At 33.3% G+C, this 26,073-nt stretch overlaps 1 protein-coding gene across 4 annotated transcripts in view; it reads right to left on the bottom strand.

Annotated features, from left to right (window-relative positions):
* FBXW7 (F-box and WD repeat domain containing 7) overlaps positions 1-26,073 on the bottom strand; it is a 192,695-nt gene that overhangs the window by 56,721 nt on the left and 109,901 nt on the right. The window contains exon 1 of one of the 4 annotated variants that reach the window (XM_081303675.1): positions 2,351-2,698. The exons of the other annotated variants lie outside the window; for them this stretch is intronic. Coding sequence (XP_081159801.1) covers positions 2,351-2,497 — 147 coding nt within the window. The 5' untranslated portion in view covers positions 2,498-2,698. Of the gene's footprint in view, positions 1-2,350; positions 2,699-26,073 lie in introns of those variants that run through there. 4 annotated transcript variants of the gene reach the window in all.

Below are 26,073 nucleotides of genomic sequence, written 5' to 3'. Positions count from 1 at the left end.
TACATACAGCATTTTTTTTAAGGAAGGATTTTTTTTAATATCTTTATTCTATTTATTCATTTGTATGTGGTGCTGAGGATCAAACCCAGGGCCTCACACGTGCTAGGCAAGCACTCACACAGCACTCTACCACTGAGTTATCGTCCCAGCCCCTACATACAGCTTTATAGGTAGTAACTATACATTTCATTCAGCTCACTACTTCTAAGAAAAAAAGTAGGTTGCGAAATATAGGCTATCATAAATAGCCATCTGCTTCAAAGAAGCTAAATATATCTAAAGCAAAAGCTAGATAACATATTAAACACAAATAAGATTAATTACGTATCACATAAAAAGTCTTTTTTAAATCTTTGATCTAGAAAAATACTTTAAAAATGCATATCATAAACTTTAACAGGGGAAAGTTGGTGAATTATGTAACAAATAGGATGTAAATCAACTTAAAGCTAACTAAACTAACCAGTTGTAAAAAGGAGTGAGGATATAGTTTCATACTCCCTCTAATACTTCTAGTAGTGTCAATGAGTTATGCAATAGTAAACTATTGGCAGGCAGGCAAATACTTAACATGTTAACTTAGCTTTTTAAATAACTTTTAAAACCTTTAAGAAATTTTCTAGTAGGAATTTCATTTTCATTTTAGTTCTATGCTGTTATTACAACAGCAAGGTATAATTTAATGTAACACAGTAACCTAGAAAAGCCAAATTGAATAATGAATCTATGAAACCTTCAGAGAAAGCCTTGTGGGCCTCTATTAATTTGTCTTATAGAATCTCCTCCTTTGCCCTTTACACGTAGTATCTACTACATGTAAAGAAAAAAGAGGTAGAAGATAGAGGGAGAAAACAGGTAGAAGACAAAGGTAGAATAATAATTTTCCCATATATTGTACTTAACTGTATTAGAAATATTCAACAAAACAGAATAAAATTGACTTAATATCTTAACAATTCCTCAAATTTTAAATTTATTTGTATGGTATTTTCTTTTACAGAAGTATTAAAAAATAATTAGTTTATTAATGACATTAAAATTATCAGAGGCCTATGTATAAAATGCTTAAATCAGAGCAGTGACCTCATTCAGCAAAAGCTATAAAACTGACAAGGTAAAAGACCACAAAATTTTAAAAGCAGTACTTTCTGAAGACACAGTAAATAAGAAACGAAAGGTGAAAGGATATTCATATTCCATTTTCAATGTTTAAATTATATTATATTATAACCTGACTCAAAATGTTTTCCAACATGGCTGCCACTTCTTTGGAATAGAAATAGAAGCCACTCAAAAGGAACTAAGCTAATTAGAAAATGTATTTTTACAAAGGTTATTTAAGTCAAACTACGTAGAAGTGCCTCTTTATAAGGAGGAAAAACATTTTTTTCCTTATTTATTATTATTATGGATTATTCTACTTGTTTAAGTCTGTTTCCCCTTTAGTATTTAAAAACAGGTATTGGGGGTGGGGGTGGGGGGCCAGGATACTAACAGCATTGATCTCACACACACATTCATTTAATTCCAGACATGTTTTTTGTGTATGTTGGTTTAATATTTTTAAGGACCACAGACCTATTTTAGATCTAAAATATTTAGACCTAGTAAATAACTGAAATCTAACTGAAAGCTAGCATATGTCTAATAAATAACTGAATACCAACTAACTTGGAAAATACAAACAAATTCTAATATTTCAAAGCTTGGTTGGGGAGAGAAATTTGTCCTGAAAAACATCCACTAGATTGTAACTTGAGTATACATGTTTGTTGGTTCAGTGTGGTCTGTATGTATACTGAATCATAACTGCTACCCAATGGCATGCTATTTTTTTCACATAACAGCAAAAAGTAATGTCTCTAAAATGTTACTTTTAACTTAAAAAACAGCAATTTAAAAATAATCCAGCTTAAAGGGCCAAATAAACTTAAGGATCTGGAATGCTCTTTAATTGAGCTATTTAAATACTAAATTTTTCCCAGGTATAAAAAGAGTAGCACCAGATTTTTGCTTTTCATACAAAATAAAAGCCATAAATTTGAGGGTTTTAATATTTGCTAACATCTTTCAAAACTTTTCACATTTACCAATTTCAAGTAAGTTTACAGGATAATACTGAAATAAAAAATAAATGGTGGAAAAAACAAAAAGGTGGATTAGGTAATCATGTCTTTTAGGTTCTATATCAGATCTGTAAAACTATCATTTATATGTTTTCACTGGATATACAATACACTGTTAGTTTTAGTTATAAATATCAATTGCAATTTGAAGCATTTCTTCAAAAAGGAAGCAGAAGTATATCATTTAAATACACATTCATATTTTTCAAACATGTAAGACTTACCCGTCTTCGACAGAAAGGGAGGCCTTGGGCAATGATGCTAATGCTAAAGATCTTCATCACAGTTTGATGTGGCAGAGGCTCTTTTGCACTTTTAAGATCAACAGGAACCAAGCCATGGTTTAGAGTAGCTTTTCCCGGTTTTGACATTTTAAAACTCTTCTTGGTTGATGAATACTCTCTACATGTAATACAGGCACATTACTAAAAACTCTAACCACCAAATTAAAAAATATATATATAGATATATATATTTAATAGTAGTTTTAAAAGGCTGAGAACCCAAGGCCTGCTGCTTTTGTCTTTCAACCTTCTCCTACCAAATGTCCTGACCTGTCTGAGGCTTGGTGAAGAGCAAACTATCCTAGAATAGCCAGGAATTATAAACTACTGAAGTGAAAGCTCCTGCTCCTGCCAGTCAAACAGCTGGTGAACCTCCCATACAAAGTCAGTAACTTGAATACGACCAAAAGCAGAGCTGTGCTGTGGAACCCCTTTTAATGTTTCTCCAACTAACTAGGTGGTTCCTAGAGAATTTAAGTACTTATTTTCTTTATAAAAACAATGAAACAAAACAAACCCCACACTGTATCCTCTCTTAGATATCTTATCAAGTCTTCCTTATCCAAATATCAGCATTAATACTTCAGGAATGCTTTGAATTGTTTCAAATTTAAGGAGGGGTTTATGCATGCTAAAAAAATATATATAACACATAAGCGTGTTCTACTTTTGATATACTGCAATGAGCACTATTTCCAAGTGTTCATCTTGAGCATGTTCTTTTTCTACATACCACTCTTCATCTTATACTCACATAGACTGTAAATGCACTCTAGCTCTAACTATTAATAATGCTTCAGATTGATCTTCCTACAGAATTTGGTCAGTCTTAGTTCAATTTCTATGATTTTGGAAAACTCATTGATTTTACTTGAAAGAAAAATAGTCTTGTGGTTTATTAAAGATATATTAAAAGATTATTTATTTATAAAGTAACTTATGATGGCCAGTAATCACAATCATATGCCATTGACAATAGGGATATATATGTGATGTGAAATGTGCTGTTAGGAGATCCTGTCATTGGGTGAACATCACAGAGTGTACTAACACAAACTAAGACAGCTGTGATGTCACTAAGTGATAAGATGTTACGGGAATACCTTCATATAGGAGGCGAAATACCGTACAGTACATGACTCTACAGTAAAATGGATAGTAAGTAGCTAATTCATTGAAAATCCATAGTGCCTAATTTCTGCAATGCAACATAGACAGATAAATCTTCCTAAAATACAGAAATGTGGTATTAAAAAAAAATCTATTCCTCAAGAACTTTCAATAGCTCCCCTAGTCATTGGGACTAGGGGGGGAAAAAGTTTCCAGAAGACGACTCCTCAAATGACCCCAAATTAATTGTTCCCATATTACCTCAAATAATTTTCCTAAATTAACCACTTACATGGTAATTAATTTTATACTTCCTTCTATATTCAAGCCTATGAACTACACTGTTATAAAGATATGGAAAAAAGCTCAATGTAAGAATAGATAGTCCTAATAGGTAGTAGACAATTTGTGAACTATCTATTCACAATTTTCAGTGAACTAGTTTGTTCTCTCCTTCTATTTTCTTCTTCCAATAGCCAGTCATCTCACTTATCTCTCCTTCTCTTTTAATAGAACTTTATTATGGGAAGTTAGAATGTGATAGGGAAAGAATTACAAAGGAGATTAGAAGAAAAGGGTGATTCCTTTCTTTCCTTTGGAGAGATCCATCTTAGTGAATATAAAGTGGGCTTCTGGGGAGATATTCATACACAAGAAATAGTCCCAGTCCTAACCTGATGCCATGCTTTTATAGAAGATCTTTCTCTTACATCACAATTCAAAATGTAGTTGAAAATGCAAAGTCACTGGCAGAGTTGATACATCTCCATTTCTGGACATATACACCAAAGAATTTAAAACATGGACTTGAACAGATATCTGTACATCCTTACTTATAGCAGCATTATTCACAAAAACCGAAGGAAGCAACCTCTCCAAACATCAACTGATGAATGGATAAACAAAGTACAGTATGTATATATATATACATATATATGTATATATATATATAAAATGAAATACATATTTAGTTTTTAAATAGAAGAAAATTCTAAACATGTTATAGTATAGATAAACCTTGAAGACATTATAATAAGTAAAGTAAGTAAAAAAAAAGATGCATATTGCATGATTTCACTTGCACGAGTTCTTAGAATAGTGCAATCACACATAGAAAGTAGAGGGTGGTTGCTGGGGCCAGGGGGAAGTGGAACATGGGACAGTGTAAGTGGTACAGAATTTCAGTGGAGGAAATAAGAAATTTCTGGAGATGAAAAGTGGTAACAGTCATACAACACTATGAATGAACTTAATGACACTGAACTATATATTTTAACATGGCTAAGATATTAAATTATATATTATAAGTATTTAACCACAACTAAAAAATATCTTAAAATTTAAAAAGTAAATGACTAATAATATAATCATCACACAATAAAAATTTCAATAGAGGTCCAGGGTTGGGAGAGAGAAGAGATAGTATTAGGGTACTGGAAATCTATAACTTGATAAAGTAGGGGGGAAAATAAGACTGATATTCAAGATACATAAGTTCTATAGCCCGACCAGGGTATTACTACCTCTCAGAATAGGCTCATTCTAGTTTCAGCATCTCCTCTGAAGTTCACTTTATTTCCTAAGACCTATAATTTTTTTTCACTTATATAATATAACCTTCAGTCATATCTTGTCTCTCATTTAAAAATCCTCTTTGTTAAAAAAAAAAAGTAGCTCCCAAGGAATAATCCTCCTTCCAGTTACCATCACCATCTGCTTTGTTAGTATTACAATAGAGTTTTATGTAAACTGAGATTTATTCTAAAAAAATCTATCAATTATAATCTTTTAAATCAGTTCATTAACCTCTTCCCAAAATTCCTTTTTCTGAATCACAGATATAAACTATGTGAAAAGTGAACCAGAAAAAAATGTCACTACATTCCATAACTTTAATATTTATTTGCATAGAAAAACTAATAAAAACAGATCAGCTCTGACTTATCTTTCACTTAATGGGTTGAAGATAGCAAACTGAAAATCATAAATTTTTACTATTGTTTTTTAAATGTCTCAAAGAACTTCAAAGTCATATGTATTTACATGCAGATACTTTGAAGATAAGCCAGATCTCTAATATCTTTGGAGCCTAATCCTAATGAAGAAAAAAAGTTTGGGGATTGAAAAGAACTTAGGGAAAATTAAAACTAACCTCAATGGTTTTCACTCCCCAGTGTCTTCAGGGGTAAAAATTACTATGAAGTAAAACTTGACTTCCCCTTTTCAAGAAACTATTACGGTGATGATGGAAACAAAGCAGGAGTGAAAACAAAGACTTATACTAGATATCAAGTTCTGGTAAGCACAAAGTAAAGACATTCTAATTCAACTTTTTTTTTAATTGGTAAATAGCTGCCCTCAACTGGATAGTAGAGGGTACTGCAACTGCAGCAAATTATCAAATGGAATTACATGTCTGTTAACAGTGTCTTTTTTTATTTTATCTTTTATTTGTTCTTTTTAGTTATATATGATGGTAGAGTGTATTTTGAAAAATTTATACAAACATGGAATACATCATTTTTTAAAGTCATTTTTAAGTAATTGAGCAAAGTGAGTGCTAACTTTCAAATGTATATACAAGTTTCATATTTGGGGGAGGACTTCAAGTAATAGTACTTCTATTTGCATGAACATGTGCAAAACAACAAATCTTTGAGGATTTGAATATAAAAGAAGACTCTATCAATAAAGGAAATCATAGATAATATAGATGAGAGCCCCCTAATACTTTACATTGGAGCTAGTCCTGTGGGTCTAAGACAAGACAGTCTTGGTCTCAATTCTATTTTTAAAAATATTTAAGATACTCTTAATTATAACAACCACTACTAACTTCTGCTTTACCTCCAGATGATACTACAAGAATTAAAGCTACAATAGCAGGTGGGAGCATGAACTCTGAAGCCAAACTGCATTAGTGTATACCCTGGCTCTATCAGGGATGACTTTAAATTAATCCCTTTGTGCCTCCATTTCACCTACACAGTATCTACCTCATGACCAGATGCAAGTATTAAATGAGTTTGGGCAGACACACAGAATAATGGCTCACTTCTAGTAAATGCTTCATCATGATCACTACTACTATTATTGGGATCAAAAGTCACATAGAGCTGGGCATGGTGGTACATACATAATCCCAGCAACTTGGGAGGCTGAGGTAGGAGGATTGCAAGTTCAAAGCCATCCTCAGCAATTTAGTGAGGCCCCAAGAAACTTAACAAGACCCTGTCTTAAAATAAAAAATAAAAATAGAAGGGCTGGGGATGTGGTTCAGTGGTTAAGTGCACCTACATTCAATTCCTGATGTGGTGGTGGCAGGGATCACATGGAGCTTTGTAAATTACAAATCAATTTCTAAAGTAACTAGGAAAGAAAGCAGGAATTCTAAAATCCACCCAAAATAACTCTGGAGTATAATATTTTAAAACAATATCTATCACTTTCAGAAATCTTCCATTAATTCCTTCAATAATTTCACCTTAAAAATGAAGCTATAATATCTTAACTGTGATGTCTTGGCATTTTAAGATGCCAGCTTAACAATACCATCCAAGAAGAGTTTAAAACTAGAAAGCTTGTGGTTCAGAAAAGGTTTCTGAATAAGGTGATTTATTTTGCCTACTCATCACATTCTGATTTTCTTTCTTCTAAGTTTGCATTGGCAGAAACCATTATATATAAATGTTACATATAACAAAGTATCACTAGTATGGTATTCAGATCAAAGATTCATGTACTCCAATTTTCTTTTTTTTTTTTGGGGGGGGGGGAGTCCCGGGGATTAAACTCACTCTGCCACTGAGTCACATCCTCAGCCCTTTTTGTGTATTTTATTTGGAGATAGGGTCTCACTGTGTTGCTTAGTACCTCATAGTGCTAAGGAACCCACAATACTTTTGCCTCAGCCTCCTGAGCTGCTGGGATTACAGGCATGCATCACCACACCCAGCTTCCAATCTTCTATTAACAACAACAAAAAATGCCATTATGGCAATGTACTCTGGACTTCCACATTTTATTTTTCTTTCATTCAGTAGTATTACACAGAAGATTAGGATTCAACTACTCTTGACCAAAGGCCACAGCATGAGGGATGCAAAAACATTTTTCCATTTTCCAGAAATTCTTCTTGAATCAGCTAAAACAAATCACTTGGAAGACATATGTTTACCTACAAGCACAAATGATATTTGTTTTATTTTTGTTTGAGCCAGGGTTTTGCTACGTAGCCCAGACATGGCTCAAACTCCTGGGCCACAAGCCATTCTCCCCACTCAGCCAGAGAGTAGCTAGAAACACAGCCAGGCGCTATCACTCCAGTTCTAGGAACAAATGATTTTATATCAAGAGTTTTCAGAGTCTCACCTCAAAACCTTTGACAGGGAGAGTATTAGCATAAGTCCCATAATACTCGATGTTCCTCATTGATTCTGTGAATTGAAGCAACAAGACCTACTTTCATAGAAAGAGAATATGTCAGATGCTAAAAATTACATCACTACTAAATGAAAATAAGCCAGAATCAATATTCTTTTAATAGAGAACAAGTATACTCAATTATTTAGAGATACAGACTAAGATTATTTTTTGTGCTGAATCAGTTTTTAATCTTTCCTAGAACCTTGCAATTATTAAAAACCTTAGTTCTCTGCTTAAAAATAAATGACCCATCAAGCTATGCTAGTAATATCTGTAGAAGAAATCCAACAAACAGTATATCATTACTTCAACTGCAGAAAAATAAATATAATTAATTAGATTTATGTGAAAATAATAAGTATATGGTATACCTTTAAATTTTTAATATTCATAAAAAGCACAAGTCAAATGAATAAAAATGTTTTATGAAGATCATTTAAAAATGATGCTCAAAAAACTTCTAAAGAACTTTACATGTTCAAAGTACTCAATAATAAACATTATGATTTTTAGTTATGATGTTATTGAAATATCACACTTATATAAACATTTAAAGAATCACAATATATTATCATGCTTCCCTATTAATTTTATCTGGAAACCAAAGGGAGACCCTAACTACTTAAGAGAATCAAACTTGGTTCTGGAAAAGCATGTACATATATATACAGGTGTTATAAAAATGTGACCTCATCACTGGACCTTTGCAAAATAAAAGCGTTGTGTATATGTACATACATGTATATGCAACATTTTCAAAATAAAAATGTTAGACTACCAGGATACATAAAGTATTTCAACTATCTGATGTATATGCAAGATCTGATTACTAGACATTTACAATTTCTGGAAATGCCCAATTATTTCAAAGTGACTGGATGCAAATCAGTTATAAATTAAAATACAGAAAATCAAACTTAAAACAAATTCTAAAAATGACCAGTTTAAAGCTGAAAAAACCAATCTACAGCACACCAAAACCTCTAAGATTTTTTTAAAAATAAATAACTATTTATTAATTTATTTACAACCAAATTATCCTTTGACTAAACTATTGATTTAGCCAACAACCAACTTCTAGCCCAATTACCTGGAGTTTATACTCCAGGTAAACTCACCTTCGTATAAAGAATAGTGGGTGAATTTTAAATTCAAATTTCTGTTCCACCACTAACTATAACCTTAGGTAAGTCCCTCTTTTCAGACTTGAGATTTTCTACAATGAGGAACCTTGGCCAGACAACTTAGAATGAAGTTCCTTATGGTTTTAAGAGTATATTGAGCTCTAATAGTATCAGGTATATATACAGCCTACTTATAATGTATTGGATTGTCAACTTGACGACCATTACTTTATTATAGTTTAGTGAACAGTAAAGTGGTCTTACAAAATTCATCCAAATGAAATCCTCTGCTTTGATTCATTTGTGTATACCTTCTAAAAAAGAGGCATCATGCATGTATTATCAATCAATATGTGTTTGTGTTGTATATTTTTTAAAAAATGAATGGAAGAAATTTATAAACATAATTTAAAACCATTATTAAAATCAAGAAAAACAGCAGACTTTTTCTGATTCCACGTTATTATAGTAATTTGCATATTTTTATTTTCTCTCCCACTTACCACAGTAATCTAAACAGTGACAAAAGTATATTTGATCTTTTAAGTAAGCAAGCGTCAGATTTTATTCCTATATTTGTGTATAAGAACTTTAGTTGTGTGTGTGTGTGTGTGTGTGTGTGTGTGTGTGTGTTCTGTGGTACTGGGGATTAAACCCAGGGCCTTGTGCATGCAAGGCAAGCACTCTACCAACTGAGCTATGTCCCTAGTTCTAGTTGTTAACTCTAAAATGATACTTTCCCCCATTCTTTCATTAGACATTTAAAGAAATATTTCAGATAAAACAAAAATTCAACTATCAGATTAAATTTTATAAGTATTTCAGACATGCCTTGTATGAAGTCCTCAATGACTATAACATAATTCACCTCATGATTAACTTTAACTCTTACAGTCTGCCTTGGGTTACCCCAGCTGTTAAATTGGCCTTACACAGCTGCTCACCAAGAATTTAGCTAATGATTATTATAGTTATATCTTTAAGTCAACTATGACAAAAATGACATAGTAATTAAAGGTATTTTAGACATGCAAAAACCTCTTGTGATGATAGAATAAGTGGTCTGAGCAACTTTATTTTCTACAATTCTCAAAATTTAAGTGTAAGATAAAAACTATCAGTTTTTTAAGGTTCCTCATTTAAGTTACTTTTATGAATGAGTTAAAACAAAAATTAGTTCATCAATCTTACAGTTAAAATAAATACTACTTATTGCCTCGCATGGTAGCCCATGCCTCAAATCCCACTGGCTCTGGAAGATGAGGCAGCGGGGATCACAAGTTCAAAGCAAATTTGTGAGGCCGTAAGCAATTTGGTGACACACTGTCTGAAAGTTAAAAAAAAAAAAAATTAAAAAGGGCTGGGAAGGCTGGAGTTGTAGCTCAGTGGTAGAGTGCCTGCCTCACATGTATGAGACACTGGGTTCAAACCTCAGTACCACACACAAAAATAAATAAAAAATTAATAAAACAAAGGTATTGTGTCCATCTTCAACTAAAAATATTTTAAAGGCTCAGGGAAGGGAGTGTGCTGGGAATGTGGCTTGTGGTTAAGTGCCCTTGGGTTCGATCCCTGATACAAATAAATATTACTTATAAATATATAATCCCCTGTAAAAATTCTAAAGACTGTTACAGGTCAGTAAGTCATAAATAAGAATAGTACCTCTTTTAAGGTTTATCAGTTAGTTAAAAGTAAGTAATACAGGTGATTTTGTGGTACAGCTTTAACAAAATTAAACCAAAACTAAGCTACAATTCAGGAAGCTCAACAAACTGACAGTCAACACATCATAAGGATTTTTTTCCTATAAAAACTAAAAAGCTAAATTTATTGAAATGTAAAATATCTGACAGCATTAACAATTTGAGAAAGTAACATAGTAAAAAGGGAGGAGATAACTGTTTTCTACACTGTTGAGTTTCTGATGCAATTATGAATACAAATCAATTACTTTGGGCAAGACATAGTATAATTTATATAATTTTCACCAACATATCATGAAAGCACAAGATTTATTAGTATTCACTAAAAGTACCTCATAGAATTTAAGTATAGGATTACTTTAAACACAGAAAATACTTATAGAACAAAGGTATAGAAAACACATCTAGGGCCTCATTCCTGGATGGGCTGACAGGTGATACCACTGGCCTCTAACATCACTGAAATTACATATTGAACAAAGTACACTGATAAACATCACCATTAATTTTACAGCTGAAGTTTAAGTCTCCATTCTTTCCAGTAAGTAAAACACTAACTGGCTATCAAGAAAAATTAAAAATGAATAATCAAAAACCCTACCCCTGCAATTCTGGAGAATGTCTGAAATAGAAAGATTTGGGGATGAAGAACAAGTCGTCTAGGGATACCAAGAGACTACTGGGTTTAACAGGAGATATAAAGGAAGTGTGCAGCTGTAAAAGGTTTAAGAATTACTTGTCTCATTTCAGATTGGAACAATGAATTGTACTGAGAGTTTAAGTCCAGTAGGTCTAATTCCTAAACTCATTCTTTGCAACAGAATATCTGTTCTAGAAAATGGTTGGTCCTAATCTAGTCATAAGAAAGCTGTGAAATTTCCTAACCTAGTTGTTTGGATACTTATTTCTGTTTTGGATATGCAAATTTGCCAGATACCTAAGCTGTAGATAATTGAAATAAAGCATTGCAGAAGACATGTGTATATTATATATAGACTCTGTTTAATATACCTAATTTTTATAAAGTCCAAATAGGGAAGAAAACAGGATTAAAAACAAAAATATTATAACAGCTGAGAGCAAACTATATTCTCAAAGATGGTCACAATATTTTCTTCCATCTTGTATGCTCTTCTTGCAATGTGACTCTGACACTCCTTCCATTGAGAGGTAGAGGCCATGCCCTCCTCCTTTAAGAAATGGTCAGACTTTTGTGACTGTTTCAACCACTAGTGATGGTAAAAGTGACATGTGAATCCCCATGCTAAGTCCTTAAAAAAGAGATTCAGTAACTCTGAGGGCTGAGAAAAGAGAAGGCCAGCCTAGGCATCTCAGCAAGATCCTGCCTCAAAAAGTGGGGGAGGGGGTAGAGGACTGCAGAGCAACCCTGGGTTCAATCCCGAGTAAGGGTGTGTGTGTGGCTGGGAGGGATTCAGCCTCTACCTTGCTGGAACAGGTGGTAGCCCTGATGTGCTGTTGAAGTAGTCTCCCTGCCTAGAGGCCACTATGCAGTGAAAGAGCACAAACTAGCCCCAGTAAAAAGAAGACATATGGAACAGTCCCGAGACTAGAAGAGAAAAAGATTCTTGGTCATCCCTCAGCTGTTGTAGACTCCTGCTGTTACACCTCCAGAAACAATCTGATTGTAAACCTGAATTAGTAATGGCCAGGTGAGCACTTAAATTACTAACCTACAGGAACAATGAACATTAATAAATAAAATCATTTTTATTTGTTATGAGTCACAAAGCTGTGGAGTAGTTTGTCAAGAACATTGGTTTGTTGTAATATAATACCTATGATTCTAGTGGAGTGTTACTTTGAAAATTTAACAAGAATGGAAAGGACAAAAGATGATCCTCTTCAAAAGGTAAGTGGCCATTTTGAGGATGGCAAAATTTGGGGTGACAATTTCCAATACTGATAACATCCGCTGGAAACGATGCATTTAGCAAGTCTCTAGCTAATTTCAAGACAAAACTTTAACATCTATTATAGAGTACTTCGGCTTGAATTTATATCCAAACCAGCCTGATACAAGACAAAGAAAATTAACTCATTTGAAAATTGCTTTCAATCATGCACTTTTCTTTTTAGATTTATCCTTTCATATATATATATATATATATATATATATATATATATATATACACACACACACACACACATACATACATATATGTATATATATGCATATAAGTTTAGTTGTAGGTGAACACAATACCTTTATTTTATTTATTTATTTTTATGTAGTGCTGAGGATGGAACCCAATGCCTCACATGTGCTAGGCAAGCACTCTATCACTGAGCTATGACCCAGACATGCAATCATGTGCTTTTTTGTCTTTATTTCACAGACTCAAATGACTATAGATGACCAGGCAGTAAAATAACAGAGAGAAATGAGTCAGGTTAAAGACCTGGAAAGCCTACTCAAAAGGAGCACTAGATAGGTCATGTAATCACTGGGCCCGGCAAGGCCAGATATTTCATAGTTTCAAAGGCAGATGAAAAAGCAGTATTTTTATATATGAACTTTCCGCTTTTCTAAATGTTGGCAACAAATTTTAATGTGTTAAAACAAATAGTGTATGAAACACCAGTTGGTAACCACTGTTCTATTCCCTTCTGGAGTAAAGCAGAGGGGGAAAAGGTAATAATGATGAAATAAAAAATTATTAATATCCATCCTAGTGATGCAGGAGGCTGAGGAAGTCCAGTGTGGGCAACTTAGCAAGACCCCTGTCTCAAAATAAAATAAAAAGGGCTAGGGGTGTGATTAAGAGGGAGAAGGCCTCTGGGTTTAATCTCCAGTACCACACACACACACAAATTAGTAGTATCTAACTGATACAGAATAACTGTCTTAAAGTTAATCTTCTTTTCTATACCAAGTCAACAGAGTGACATAATGAGAAATAAACTCCAAACTAAAACTTTAATAAGCAGTACAGATGTACTTGAGCATATTTAAAATTTTCACTCATTGAACTCTTAAGACAGATGAAATCATATTGGTTAGTACAAACAATCCATTCTAGACAATTAAGTTTTTAATGTAGACAAATAGAACCAACATCTGTAGCAAATGAGAAACTCTTGGCATTTCCTGAATTCACCAGTAACTTCATCATACTTCTAGTCCCCATTTGCATCTGATTTCAATAGCCAGAAACCATCATTTAAGACAAACCAGAACACTGAAAATTAAAGCATTCTCACTTTGAAAGTAGAGCATCTCCTAAAAGCAACTGCTATTTCTTTTCTGGTATCAGGGACTGAACCTGGGGTGCTTAACCACTGAGCCACATGCTCAGTCCATTTTATTTTTTATTTTGAGACAGAGTCTCACTAAGTTGGTTGGGGTCTCGCTCAGTTGCTGAGGCTGGCTTTAAATTCACAATTCTCCTGCCTCAGTCCCGAGCCCCTGGGATTACAGGCATGCACCATCATGTCTAGCCTGCAAAGGCTATTTCTAAAGCAGAAAAGCCACCTTGAAAATCTACATCAGCACAGACCACCTAACAGAAGGACAAGACAAAGTTGAATAAAGCAGGCTTTTTTCCTAGGGGAAAAAAATATATAAAAAATTTATACATTATAAATTTATATATACATACATATATATACATTTTTTAATTTCATCTTTATTACATTTTCCCCCCTGCTTTACTCCATATATATATTTATATAGCATATATATATATATTTATAAATGTGTAAATTTATGCATTTATACATTATAAAAATGTATAAATTGTTTTATACTTTTTTCCTAGTGACCCAAAAAAACAAACATCACTCCTCTACTTACTCTTCCTATAATGAGCGGTTTCAGTTTACATGCAAGATGCAACCCTGATAACAATACTTAGTATTAGGAGGAATCAAGTTAATATTCTATGTCAGATACACTGAGTAATTATACCAACAGTTTACAAAGAGTGCTCTCTAAAATACATCCTAAATGGAGATCATTTCAACCTTCTTGAAACTATTGTTTCATTTGTTTATAATCATCTCTTTCTTCACTGTGAAAAAATTTAGGTATTTTCTGTAGTACTAAGCAACAATTCTAGGATTTCTAAGCTGTGCCAAGATGATCCATTCTCTCCATTTATTTCTGTTCCAGCCATTCAGCTCAAGGACACCAATTATCATCATAGAACAGAACTTGTACTTTCATCTCTTCTGAACATTTTCATGAAGTGACTCAGAGAGCCCCAAGATTACTGAAAATTTCTCTTAGTCTTTTACAAAATGCTAAAAGTCATAATAATTTAGACAAAAGTCAGTGGAATAATTTAACACCATAACTAGGGGCATATCCTCAAAACTAAAAATATTTTCCACAGTATACCATCCAGACTGAACTAGATAGTCAAGCTAGTTTTAGTATAGCCTTGTAACATTACAATAATTAATTTTATGAAATAGCTAATTTTTATTAAGGTTTTACTATCTGCCAGTCACTGTCCCAAGTACTTTGCAAAATTATCTCACTCAATTCTCTCAGTAACACTATAAGGTAGGCGCTACTACCATCTCTAAGTTAACTCTATAAGTTAACAGCTTGCTCAAGGTCAAACTGCCATTGAGTGAGAGAGCTGGTACTTGAAAGCCCCAGTCTGACTTCAGAGATCATATTAACTACCACTGATCATAAGCTTGCACTCTCAAATAAACTTAAGGAAAAAATAAAACTTTAGCCAGGGTTCTATTTTAGATTTTGAACTTTCACTCTAAAAGCTGTCAAAATAGAAATCCAGGGGTTCAGAGTACCTCTGCCAGTTTGGTGGAGTCAGCACCATGTTTTTCTTGGTATTCTTTTAACTGTATATTTAATATCTTTCAGGGAGGGCATGTCTTGGGCAGTTTACAAGAGCCTGAGCAGTCTCATTGGCTGTTCATGACCCTTTCCACATATTCACTACCCATTCTATAGTTTATATTTCTCATTTTTTAGCCCCAAAACCCAAAGCAAATTGTGGAAGATTATATCAACTATTCATATATTCCTTACCTAGAATAACTGGGTAGTTATACCCTATAATATGTTGCCTTTTATGCCAACACAAGAGGAAATTTAGACGCGAAAGACTCAGTAGAGAGATCATTATTTTCTCACATTAATGCTTAGGAAGCGCAGAGCAGCTCCCTAACAATGGGAGATTATTTGCTTTTATGCATCATTTATACACAGATCCTTGAGGAAATTCTTCTTTCCTTCTTTCTTTCACTTCTCTCCCTCCCCCAACCCCCATCTTTCTTTTTGATATTGGAATTGAACCCAGGGGCACTTTACCATTGCACTACCTTGGAGTCCCTTTCCTTTTGATTATTTTTGATTTTGAGACAGAGTCTCACTAAGTTGCTGAGGTTGGCCTCAAACTTGGAATCCTCCTGCCTCAGCCTCCTAAGTTGGAATTTCAGGTGGGCATCGCTCAGTCCTTGAGAAAATTTCAAAACAGTACTAAGTTTGCACACATATGTACATTTATCCCAAGATTCGCTCTTTCATCACTTTCTGTTATTAAATAGTAAAATGAAAATATGCTAGTTACTTACTAAAAAAGCAAAAACAAAAACCCAAGTGTATCTTACCTATTATATGAAAAAGCACATAACTATTCTAAATATTAATTCCGAAGGGTACACAAGAACACAAAGTAAAAGATAAACAAGCACATACTAAATAGATTTAAAATACATGAAAAGCAGCTCTATCAATAGCAATAAGGTACTATATGGCCCTCTAGTGTTCAGCAAAGAAAAAAATTCTTAGGTAATTATATGCCTATATATATTTCATAATAAAAATAATTTCCTAAGTATATTAAATGCACCAGTACGACTTCTAAACAAAACTAAATTGTGCCTCCTTTTGAATTACCATTCATATTTATAATATTCAGTAAAGGAGAATTCTAAAATTTTTTCTCATAAAAAACCAAATACTAAATAAAAAATATAGCAATACAATGAAGAATTAAACAGTACTGAGTGCAAGTTTCAAAGAAGAAATAAAACTAAAAGAACAGTGTCACATCAACCAAAAAGTACTTAAAATACTAAATTCCCTAAAAATCATTTTTTCTCTGTAGTCTACATCTGTAATTCATCCAGCTTGATTATTTCCTTATTATATAAAAGTTATACATAATAGAGATTATAATTATAACAACCAAAAAGAGTGAGTATATGAAAATGTGCTTGCAGAAGAGATGTCAAAGATAAAAATGAGATTTTGGACAAAAGTGAAAATAAAAGGTAAACCCATGAACAGAAGAGTCTCACTAATAAGATTCTAAGACTGCAATCACTGCTGAAATATTACTGTTTAAAGCCAGTGAAATACTAAGTTCAGAATGCACTTTTTATAGGTTTTAGAAGTATATTATTATATATTTTATTTATTATTTGTACTTGGGGGGTTTAGGGAGAAAGGGGAACTGATACAAAAGCAAATTGTAAATTTTACTGAGGGCTTTGTTTTTCATCTGCTGTAACTTCAATTAAAGTTAAAACTTTAGAAATCACTGGAGAAGATTCTGCATGTCTCAGAACATATTTCTGCTGTTAAACAACACAAGGTTGTTCACTTAAACAAGTAAAACAAGGCAGACTGTAACTAATGGCTACAATATGTTACAAAGAGCAAATAAAGGTACAGAAATTTGTTCAGAATTCTGTGAAATATAGTTAAAGCAAATGAGATAGGAAGTGGATCTTAAGGACAGAAAATAAGTCAGAGGCTATAGGGCAGGAAGACATTTAAAAGATGGAAAAGGCTTAAACAAAGGTATAAAGATGCCCTGAATTCCTCTAACACTCAGTAAAGTCATGTTGCTGAGGTTAAATTTTTATGTCTGTTTGTATCTGTCACATATATGACATTATATTTAAAAGAACAAAAGACAACTCTCTAAACTAGGAATAAAGTAAAGCTTCCTCAACTTGCTAAAGGCTATATGTAAATTAATTATGATTAAAATCATATTTCATGAGAAACTTGAAACTGTTCCATTAAGATCGGGAAGAAGACAAAAGATGTCCTCTATCACCACTGCTTTTCAACATCATATTAGAAGTCTGAGCTAATATAATAAGAACAGGAAGAAAAGATAATCGATAAATAATATTCTGTTTATAGATAACATAATCCTCTATGTTAAAAAAAAAGACAAAAATAAGCAATTATAGAAAGGTTGTAGGATACAAAGTTAATATACAAAAGTGAATGTCCTTTCCTATATACCAGCAATGAACAAGTAGAACGTGAAATGATAAATACAATATCATGTACACTAATACAATGAAATACTCAAGTATGAACAAAATATGTACAAGATATTTATTAAAGAAACTATAAAATTCTGGTAAAGGATTTCAAAGAATTACATAAATTGAGATATATTTCATGTTCCTATAGAGGAAGGAACAAGAATAATATTCTTGACAATATCAATATTGGCAAGATGTCAGTTTTTCCCAACTTGGCCTATAAATCAATACAATCCCAAACAAAATCCCAGTAGTTATTTTGTGGATATTGACACAATGTTCCAAAAGTTTATATGGAAAGGCAAAAGACCTAGAATAGCCAATACAAAAGTAAAGAACTAATTTGGAAGACTGGCACCATTCAAATTCTAGACTTACTATAAAAGCTACAGTAATCATGACAACATAGCAGTAGGAAAAAAAGGAACAGAATCAAAAGCCCAGAAAGAGATCAACATAAATGTAGTCAACTGATCTTTGGCAAAAGAGCAAAGGCAATACAATGAAGAAAAGACAGTTTTCTACACCATTGTGCTGGAACAACTGGACATCCACAATAAAAAAACAAAACAATAATAACACCACCAACAAAACAGAACCCACAGACCTTATAGCCTTACAAAACTGACTCAAAATGGACCACAAATCTAAGTGTAAAGAGAAAAACTACAAATCTCCTAAAAGATAACATAGACAAAAATCTAGCTGACCCTGGATATATGCTCTGTGAAAGACACTGTCAAGAGAATGAGAAAACAAGTTATGAACTGGAGCAAAATATTTGCAAAAGTACTTCTATCTGATAAACAACTCATTCAAAATATACAAAAAATTAATAAAACTCAACCATAAAAAAAACCCTGATTAAAAAATAGGCAAAAGAGCTGAACAAACCCTTTGCCAAAGAAGATAAATTCATGTTAAGTATACGAAAAAATGTTCACCATCACACGCCATTAGGAAAACTGCAAATTAAAACAACGTGATACCACAGATGTAGTAGAATGGCCAAAATTCAAAACACTGATGCCACCAAACTAGTGAGGATGTGGAACAACAGGAACTCTGGGGAACATAAAATGATATAATCACTGGTAGACAGTTGGCAGTTTCTTACAAAACATACTGTTACCATACAACCCAGCAACTGCACTCCTTGTGATTTACCCAAAGGAATTGAAAACTTAAGAAAAGTCTGTATGTGGATATTCCCATCAATATCAATGGATAGTTCCAAAAAAAGTCTGTACATGGATATTCACAGCAATTTTGTTCAAGACCGACTAAATTTAAAGCAACCAAGATGCCCTTTAGCATATAGTGGATAAACCATGGTACATCCAAAAAAAAAAAAAAAAAGAAAAGAAAAGAAAGAAAGAAAGAAAAAAAAAGGAATACTGACTAAGGACTAAAAGGAAATGAGCCATTAAATCATGAAAAGACATGGAAGAGACTTCAATGAATTTGACTAAGTCAAAGAAGTCAGGCTGGGGCTGGGGCTGGTATGGGGCTAGCGCTAGGGTTGAGAAGTAGTGCACTTGCCTGGCATGTGTGAGACACTGGGTTCAATTTTCAGCATCATATATAAATAAATAAAATAAAGGTCTATCAACAACTAAAGAAATATTTTTTAAAAAATATATATCTTTTAAAAAAAGAAGAAGAAGAAATCAGTCCGTATGACAGCAACCACATGACATTTTAGGAAAAGAAACACCATAAAGTTAAAAAAAAAAAAAAAAAAGATTAAAAAGATCAGTAGTTAATAGGAGCTGGGGGAAAGATGGATGAAAACACAAAACTCAGGATTTTTAGGGCATCTGTCCAAACCAAATGTAACATCAGGAATGAAATCAAAACTATAAATTCTGGGTGATAATTACAGGTCAATGTAGATGAAATTTTAGGTTGGTTTTGAAGTTTCTGGCTAGCTGATAGGATGTGGAGGATGCCACTCAAAGCAAATGAAGAGGCACCAAGATAAAACTGGGTAAAAAAAAAAATGGTAAAAATTTGAAACATTTAAAAAAAAAAAGGTCTGCATGTGGATTTGGTTACATATTTATACGGAACTTACCAATTTATATAGAGCTAAAGAATCATGTTTAAAAAAATTAATCCACACATTCATATTGCCAGCTCATTGTCATAAACATGGCATTATAACATAGTACAAGTAGAAATCTAAGCAAAGATGCTCGAACATTTTAAAACACTGACCCTTCAATTTTTATCTTTCAAGTGCCTGGAGTAAAAGGGAGGGAGTATTTAAGATGATAAGAAAGAGTCAAACCATTTTTCCACCAAGTAACCAGAAGACTGGTACATTAAGAAAGATAAGAAAACCTGGGGAGAAAAATAAAAAATTGGTTTGGGGAAAGAAATAATAGTTTCAGTTCTTAGTGGACCATTCAGCACATGATATCCAACAGACAGACAGCTAGAAGTGAAGAAATAAGGCCATAATGAATGATGGGAGCTCAAGACATAATTTTGGAGTTACCCACCAAAGTAAAAACAGAACCCATCATGATATATGCCTTTATCATTTTCCTTCATCCCATCTTCCCTACCACCTAACAATAGCATTAAAAAATATCAGGTCATTATAACTACACATATAGGAATCAATCTGCTTCAGAAACACTTTCGGGATATTTCAGAGAAGTTTATCATCTGTAAAATGTACATAAAGTTTTAAAATTCTCCATTCCGTGGGAAAAATATTCTTCAGTTCAAAATGAAAACTTATAATCAAAATACTTAAATAGCATTATTTTAAAATTTTAAAACTGCACTAATAGAAATTTAATAAATTTGTTGTAAATTAAAATTCATTTTGGTATCCAAATGTAAGATTTAGAAAGCATTTAAATGTACAAAAGTTTAAGTTTAAAAATCAGAAAAAGTTTGGAGAAACTGACACATTTTAATGAAAGGAAATGGTACATATCTATCAATTGGGAAGATCTGTGGCATCTCCTTGGAAACTTAGGTCATACTTTTATTTTTACTGAGGATGAGACACAAAACAAAACTGTTATGTTGATCTCCTGATACCTATGCTTAATTCCTCTATTATTTAGAACCCAGGGACAATTTAATTAGGGTATGCTCCCACCTCCCATATATCTTTCTTAAAGTATTTATCTATTTTTTTCATTTCTATCATTTTTCCACTAGAGGGTGATATGACTAAACTCTGAGGTCATGGAAAAATATAGATTTTTATCAGCCATTGAGAATGGTGTATATTTTGAGGGGTGATGTATGAGGGACCAGAGACAAGTAAACAAAATGAGGTCACAGGCCTATATTTATAAACTACTATGATTCCCAGGCACAACACTGCTTGTTTTGCATATTTTATTTCATCTAATTCTTAAAAAAACCCTGAGAAATAGGCACTTGAGTCTTTTTTATTTACAAATAGGAAAACAGGCTCAATGAGATTATATACATATGGTCATATAATAAGTGGCATATAGAAAATTCAAGCTCAGATCTTAAAAGTTATCACTCTTCTATGTTGGGGGAAACTCATCCATTAAGCCCTTTCCCCATTTCCACGGTTCTCACAAAGGTTTAAAATTCAATTAAACTAGACAGAGCTGATGTTTCTAGTTTTCCCTCCTTCACAAAGGCAAGAGACATGAGTATTCATGGGCCATGCTTACTAGTGGATGTTATTCAAGATGACTGCTTTAAACAGTATTCTTTATTCTCCTGAGCATCTCTAAACAGAATTTGAACTACATCATTGTCTTCCAAGTAGACTATACCAGAGAATTTCAGAGGAAGTCATCATTCTCTAGAGCAACTTAAAGCTCTATTAGGTTTCAGATGTTAGCCACATCATCCAATGAAGTTTCCCAGCATTTCTGATTCTAGGGGGTGGTTGAAGGATGGTGACACAAAACAAAACTGTTATGTTGATCCCCTGATACCTATGCTTAATTCCTCTATTACTTAGAACCCAGGGACAAGAAAGTATCTCTAGCCCTGAGATTCCAATACACTCAACATACTATTTCTTTTAACATACATATTAAAACAGGAAAAAAAAACTGCTTAGTTACCAAGAAGAATGTAACAATCAGGATACAGAAAAACAAATAAATAAAATTTAGGTGAGCAATGAAGTCACAGATGCAAGACACCAAGACAGATATAGAAGCATCAGAAATTAATTCTCAAATATGCTGCTTTTCATGAAAAAACCAGGCAGATTCTAAACCTGTCCTAATGGTAATCTCATGTGCTTTTCATATTAGTAAAAAATGAGTTGGCAAAATTAAAACAATAAGAAAGAAAGAAAATAAGTCGATACTTTTCAAAAAGCATGTCAAAGGTTCAATTTTTAAAAATACAATAACACTCTTATAACAGAGTTAAAACTGTAAAGATATTATTCATACCTGCAGAAGCAAGCTGACTCTAGAATTTACAGGAAAACTAGTCAAATTAAGAGAAACAGTCAGTACATAATCAACCTATGGTTAAGAAGCACATTTGAGGGCACCTAGTGATCTGTATAATCTTGTCTCAAATTTCTTTTTTACATTGTCATTTCTTCCTGTTACAACTTTAGCCCTGGGGCCCCATATTTTCCATAATACTCTGTTAAATACCACAAAGAAAAATCCTTGACTGAGTCCTCTCTACTTTCTAAAGGGTAACTCTGAATATTGCAAATGTGACATAATATTAGAAAGCCATGCTATTCCAGAGTCTAGAACCTTTGATTTTGTTCTGTTGAAAACCTTGTTTAGTACTATTTGCCAAATTCTACCATAGGGGGCAGCATAATACATGGGAAGGAAAAGGGGTGTTTTTGAAATGGACAGTTCAGGATTAAAAGCTGCCAATTATGGTATGATTTGGGGTGAAGCGTTTGGCCTCTCTGTAGCCTTAGTTCACTAATCTTTTGTGGGATCTTGCACACACTATGAGCTTAACAAACAGCAATTCCCGACTACCACTCTTGACTTTTAACATCAGGACAGTCTAGAATTTCTAACATTCTAATATTTCAAAAAATTATTGTTTGCCAAAGGTTCCCATAAAAACAATGTTAGGTAATGAAGGGAAGAGAGATTGCCCTCAGAGTTCTGACAGGTTTCAATATCCAAAGAATAAATCAAGGCAAGGAAGAATCTAAAAGTTTTTTTTCTTACTAATATCATATGCAAATGTTACACATTCAGGAATGATGTATAAATAAGTCTAGCCATACATGAGGTTTGTTTAGGAGACTGAAAAAATACAAAAAGCACACCAGATAAAACTGTAGAAGGCTAATCCTGTATTAAAAATTTAAAATGGGTTTTTAAAAAATGATCTTATAGCCTCTATTCTTCTCAAAAGTAAATGTTTAATAAGAATTGGATGAAATTGTGATCTAGGGTAATGTTTATAAAACTGTCTTATGCTTATAATGATCAATAGTTTAAAGATCTCCCCAAATAAAGTAGTTGAACTAGTGAGAGTTTCACCCTATTCACCATATTTTAAAAACTAGGTACATGGATGACTGACATTTTCTTCTAAAGCAATGCAGTAATAGATGACTTTTAAAAATGTTGAAAAAGCACTCTGGAAATGAACTTAAAAATGACTTTCATGAATGGACAAAAAGAAAAACATTCAAATCAATTTTACTCTGAAATTCTACTCTGTAGAAAGGTATTGCTGTGTTGGGAATCCAACAGCTTTACAGTCTTCATGTCATATTTATGAAGACAAATGACTTCATGATGAACAATATATCCAAGATATATATAAAAACACATATGTACACACATGTCCATCTCTGCTGTTGTCTTGTAGGTATAACCCAGTAATTTTATGTGTGTGTGTGTGTGTGACTGAGAATCACAAGGACGAAAACACTCCATTAACTGGGTGTACTTAAGAGATAATAGTATGACTATATTAGATATACCTAAAGTTCTGTTTATGGCTTCATCTTTAAAGTAAAGGAAGGTCAAAGCACCTGTCAAACCTGTGTAGTGGTAGCTTTCCCACAGAATGTTATGCCAGTTTCTCCTTTTGCAAAAAAATATGTTTTGCTTAGATACCTTTTTTATCTAAAGTATAACAGAAATCTGCAACAGCTTTGTACTGTTCATCAGGGCTTAATTTTGATTAAACTTCTTTCTTAAATAAGAAAATGCATTGCATTTTCAGTACTAAACACCCATTCCTCTACCTGAATTTTTAGAAAAAGGGAGATATAAGCTTCCTCTTTTGATATATGTAACCTTAAGGGAGTGGCAGAAGACTAGTGACCAGTCCAGTGAGCTTTCCCTGGGCTTGATCTTCCAGCAGCCTGCCTGAGGCTGGTCAGTCACTGGATAAGAACTGGGCAGGGGTAGTGTAAGGGTCTCTTCTCCAAGAGGGGCATGAGAAAGAAGGACTAGTCATGTCAGCCCTGATCAAAAAGGCACTTCCCCAGATACCACAGTCAAGCAGTGTTGGTCAACAGGACCATTTATATCCCTGGACATATAAGCACGGACCCTTCGAGCAGACAACTTGTACCAGGATGGGTAGCAGCAGAAGCTAAACAAGCTCTTTAAGGGTGAAATTGTAAAAGCTGCAGGCTGTGATTTCACTAATGCACTCAAAGCAACTATTTGGCTGGCTAACATAAATGATTTCAATACTAGCAATGAAATCTACAAACAGAATTTCAAGAGTAATTGTTCTGCTTACTAGGTTGCTGATTTATCCAAAAAAGGCTGAGTTGAGACTCAAGCAGTAGGTGTCCAAAGACTTCTCACAGCAGTATATAGTGTGTGTGTAAATGGGCACAGTGTTGTTCTCATCGCATCTTTAAGTTAACATCATGATTTTTACAAGGAATGCTAGAAAGTGTAATGTGTGACTAAAATATCTCAAGTTATCACGGAAAGACCATTATCATTGAGGGATTTGACAACATTGAATATTAGATAATGAATCCAACTACTGATAATACAATTATACTTCAGTACACTCATATTGCTGAATATAGGAGAAGAGATACTCGTTACATAGTCACTTAAGTAAATAGAAGTACAAGGAAAATAACACGTAGGAAAGATGAGTTGTAGTTTCTAAAAAATAATAAAGACCAAACTTATTAAGTCCTATTAATTTAATGATATGAAATATTCAGCCCTCAAATCAAATATGTGATTCTGCTTTTACTTGGGCAAAATATTCCAACTTGAATGGCAGAGGTAAACGAGAAGAGAGTGGACCAAAATTTTATGCAGATAATGTTTTTCTAATGGAAATAAAATAGATAAGGAGATAGAAGAGGAAGAGGAAGAAGAGGAGGAGGAATACCAGATGGCAAAAGCTGGGGGAATTGTAGTATATAAGACCTGAGCCTTACTAACAAAGCAAGGCTAAAGTTGTCAGTCATGGATCCACCTGGCTGAAATTCAAAGCGACTATTCAACTTTTTGAGATATGGATGACAAAGTGGATGACACCGCTACTTGACACCACTTCCTTCTTAGAAGATCACCAGCTAAATAAAATCCAACTTGTGGACAAGCCATGGAAATTAGGGATAAATGTGTTTTAGAAAGAATTTAAGTTTTACAAGCTGAAACAAAAATGATTTAGCAATTCCAGTTTTAATCCAAGTGCGTCAGATACCTCATTCCAGGTCAAAGGAGATGATGTTACATCTGTTTGTATATTGCTTATCATCTACAACAATTCACTGTGAAATTTACAAATAAGCAAACAGGATTAGAAGATGAACTACTACAGACATTATTGTTTTGTGAAATGAATAAGCTACTATTCAAAGTAAAATGTTCCATTTCAAACTAAAACTCAGATGTCTATTATACACAGGTATTTTGAGTTCTATTTGTTATGGTTGGATACGAGGTATCCCCCCACCACCATCAAAAGCTCTTGTTAATGCAGGAATATTCAGAGGCGACATGATTGGATTTATAGGAGCTGTAACCTAATCAGACCATCTCAGTTTGAATGAACTAACTGGGTG

This window comes from Spermophilus citellus, assembly GCF_964194105.1.
Source record: "Spermophilus citellus genome assembly, chromosome: 8".
NCBI lineage: Eukaryota > Metazoa > Chordata > Mammalia > Rodentia > Sciuridae > Spermophilus > Spermophilus citellus.
Note: the sequence above shows the minus strand (reverse complement) of the source record. Positions and strands in the feature narration are given on the sequence as shown.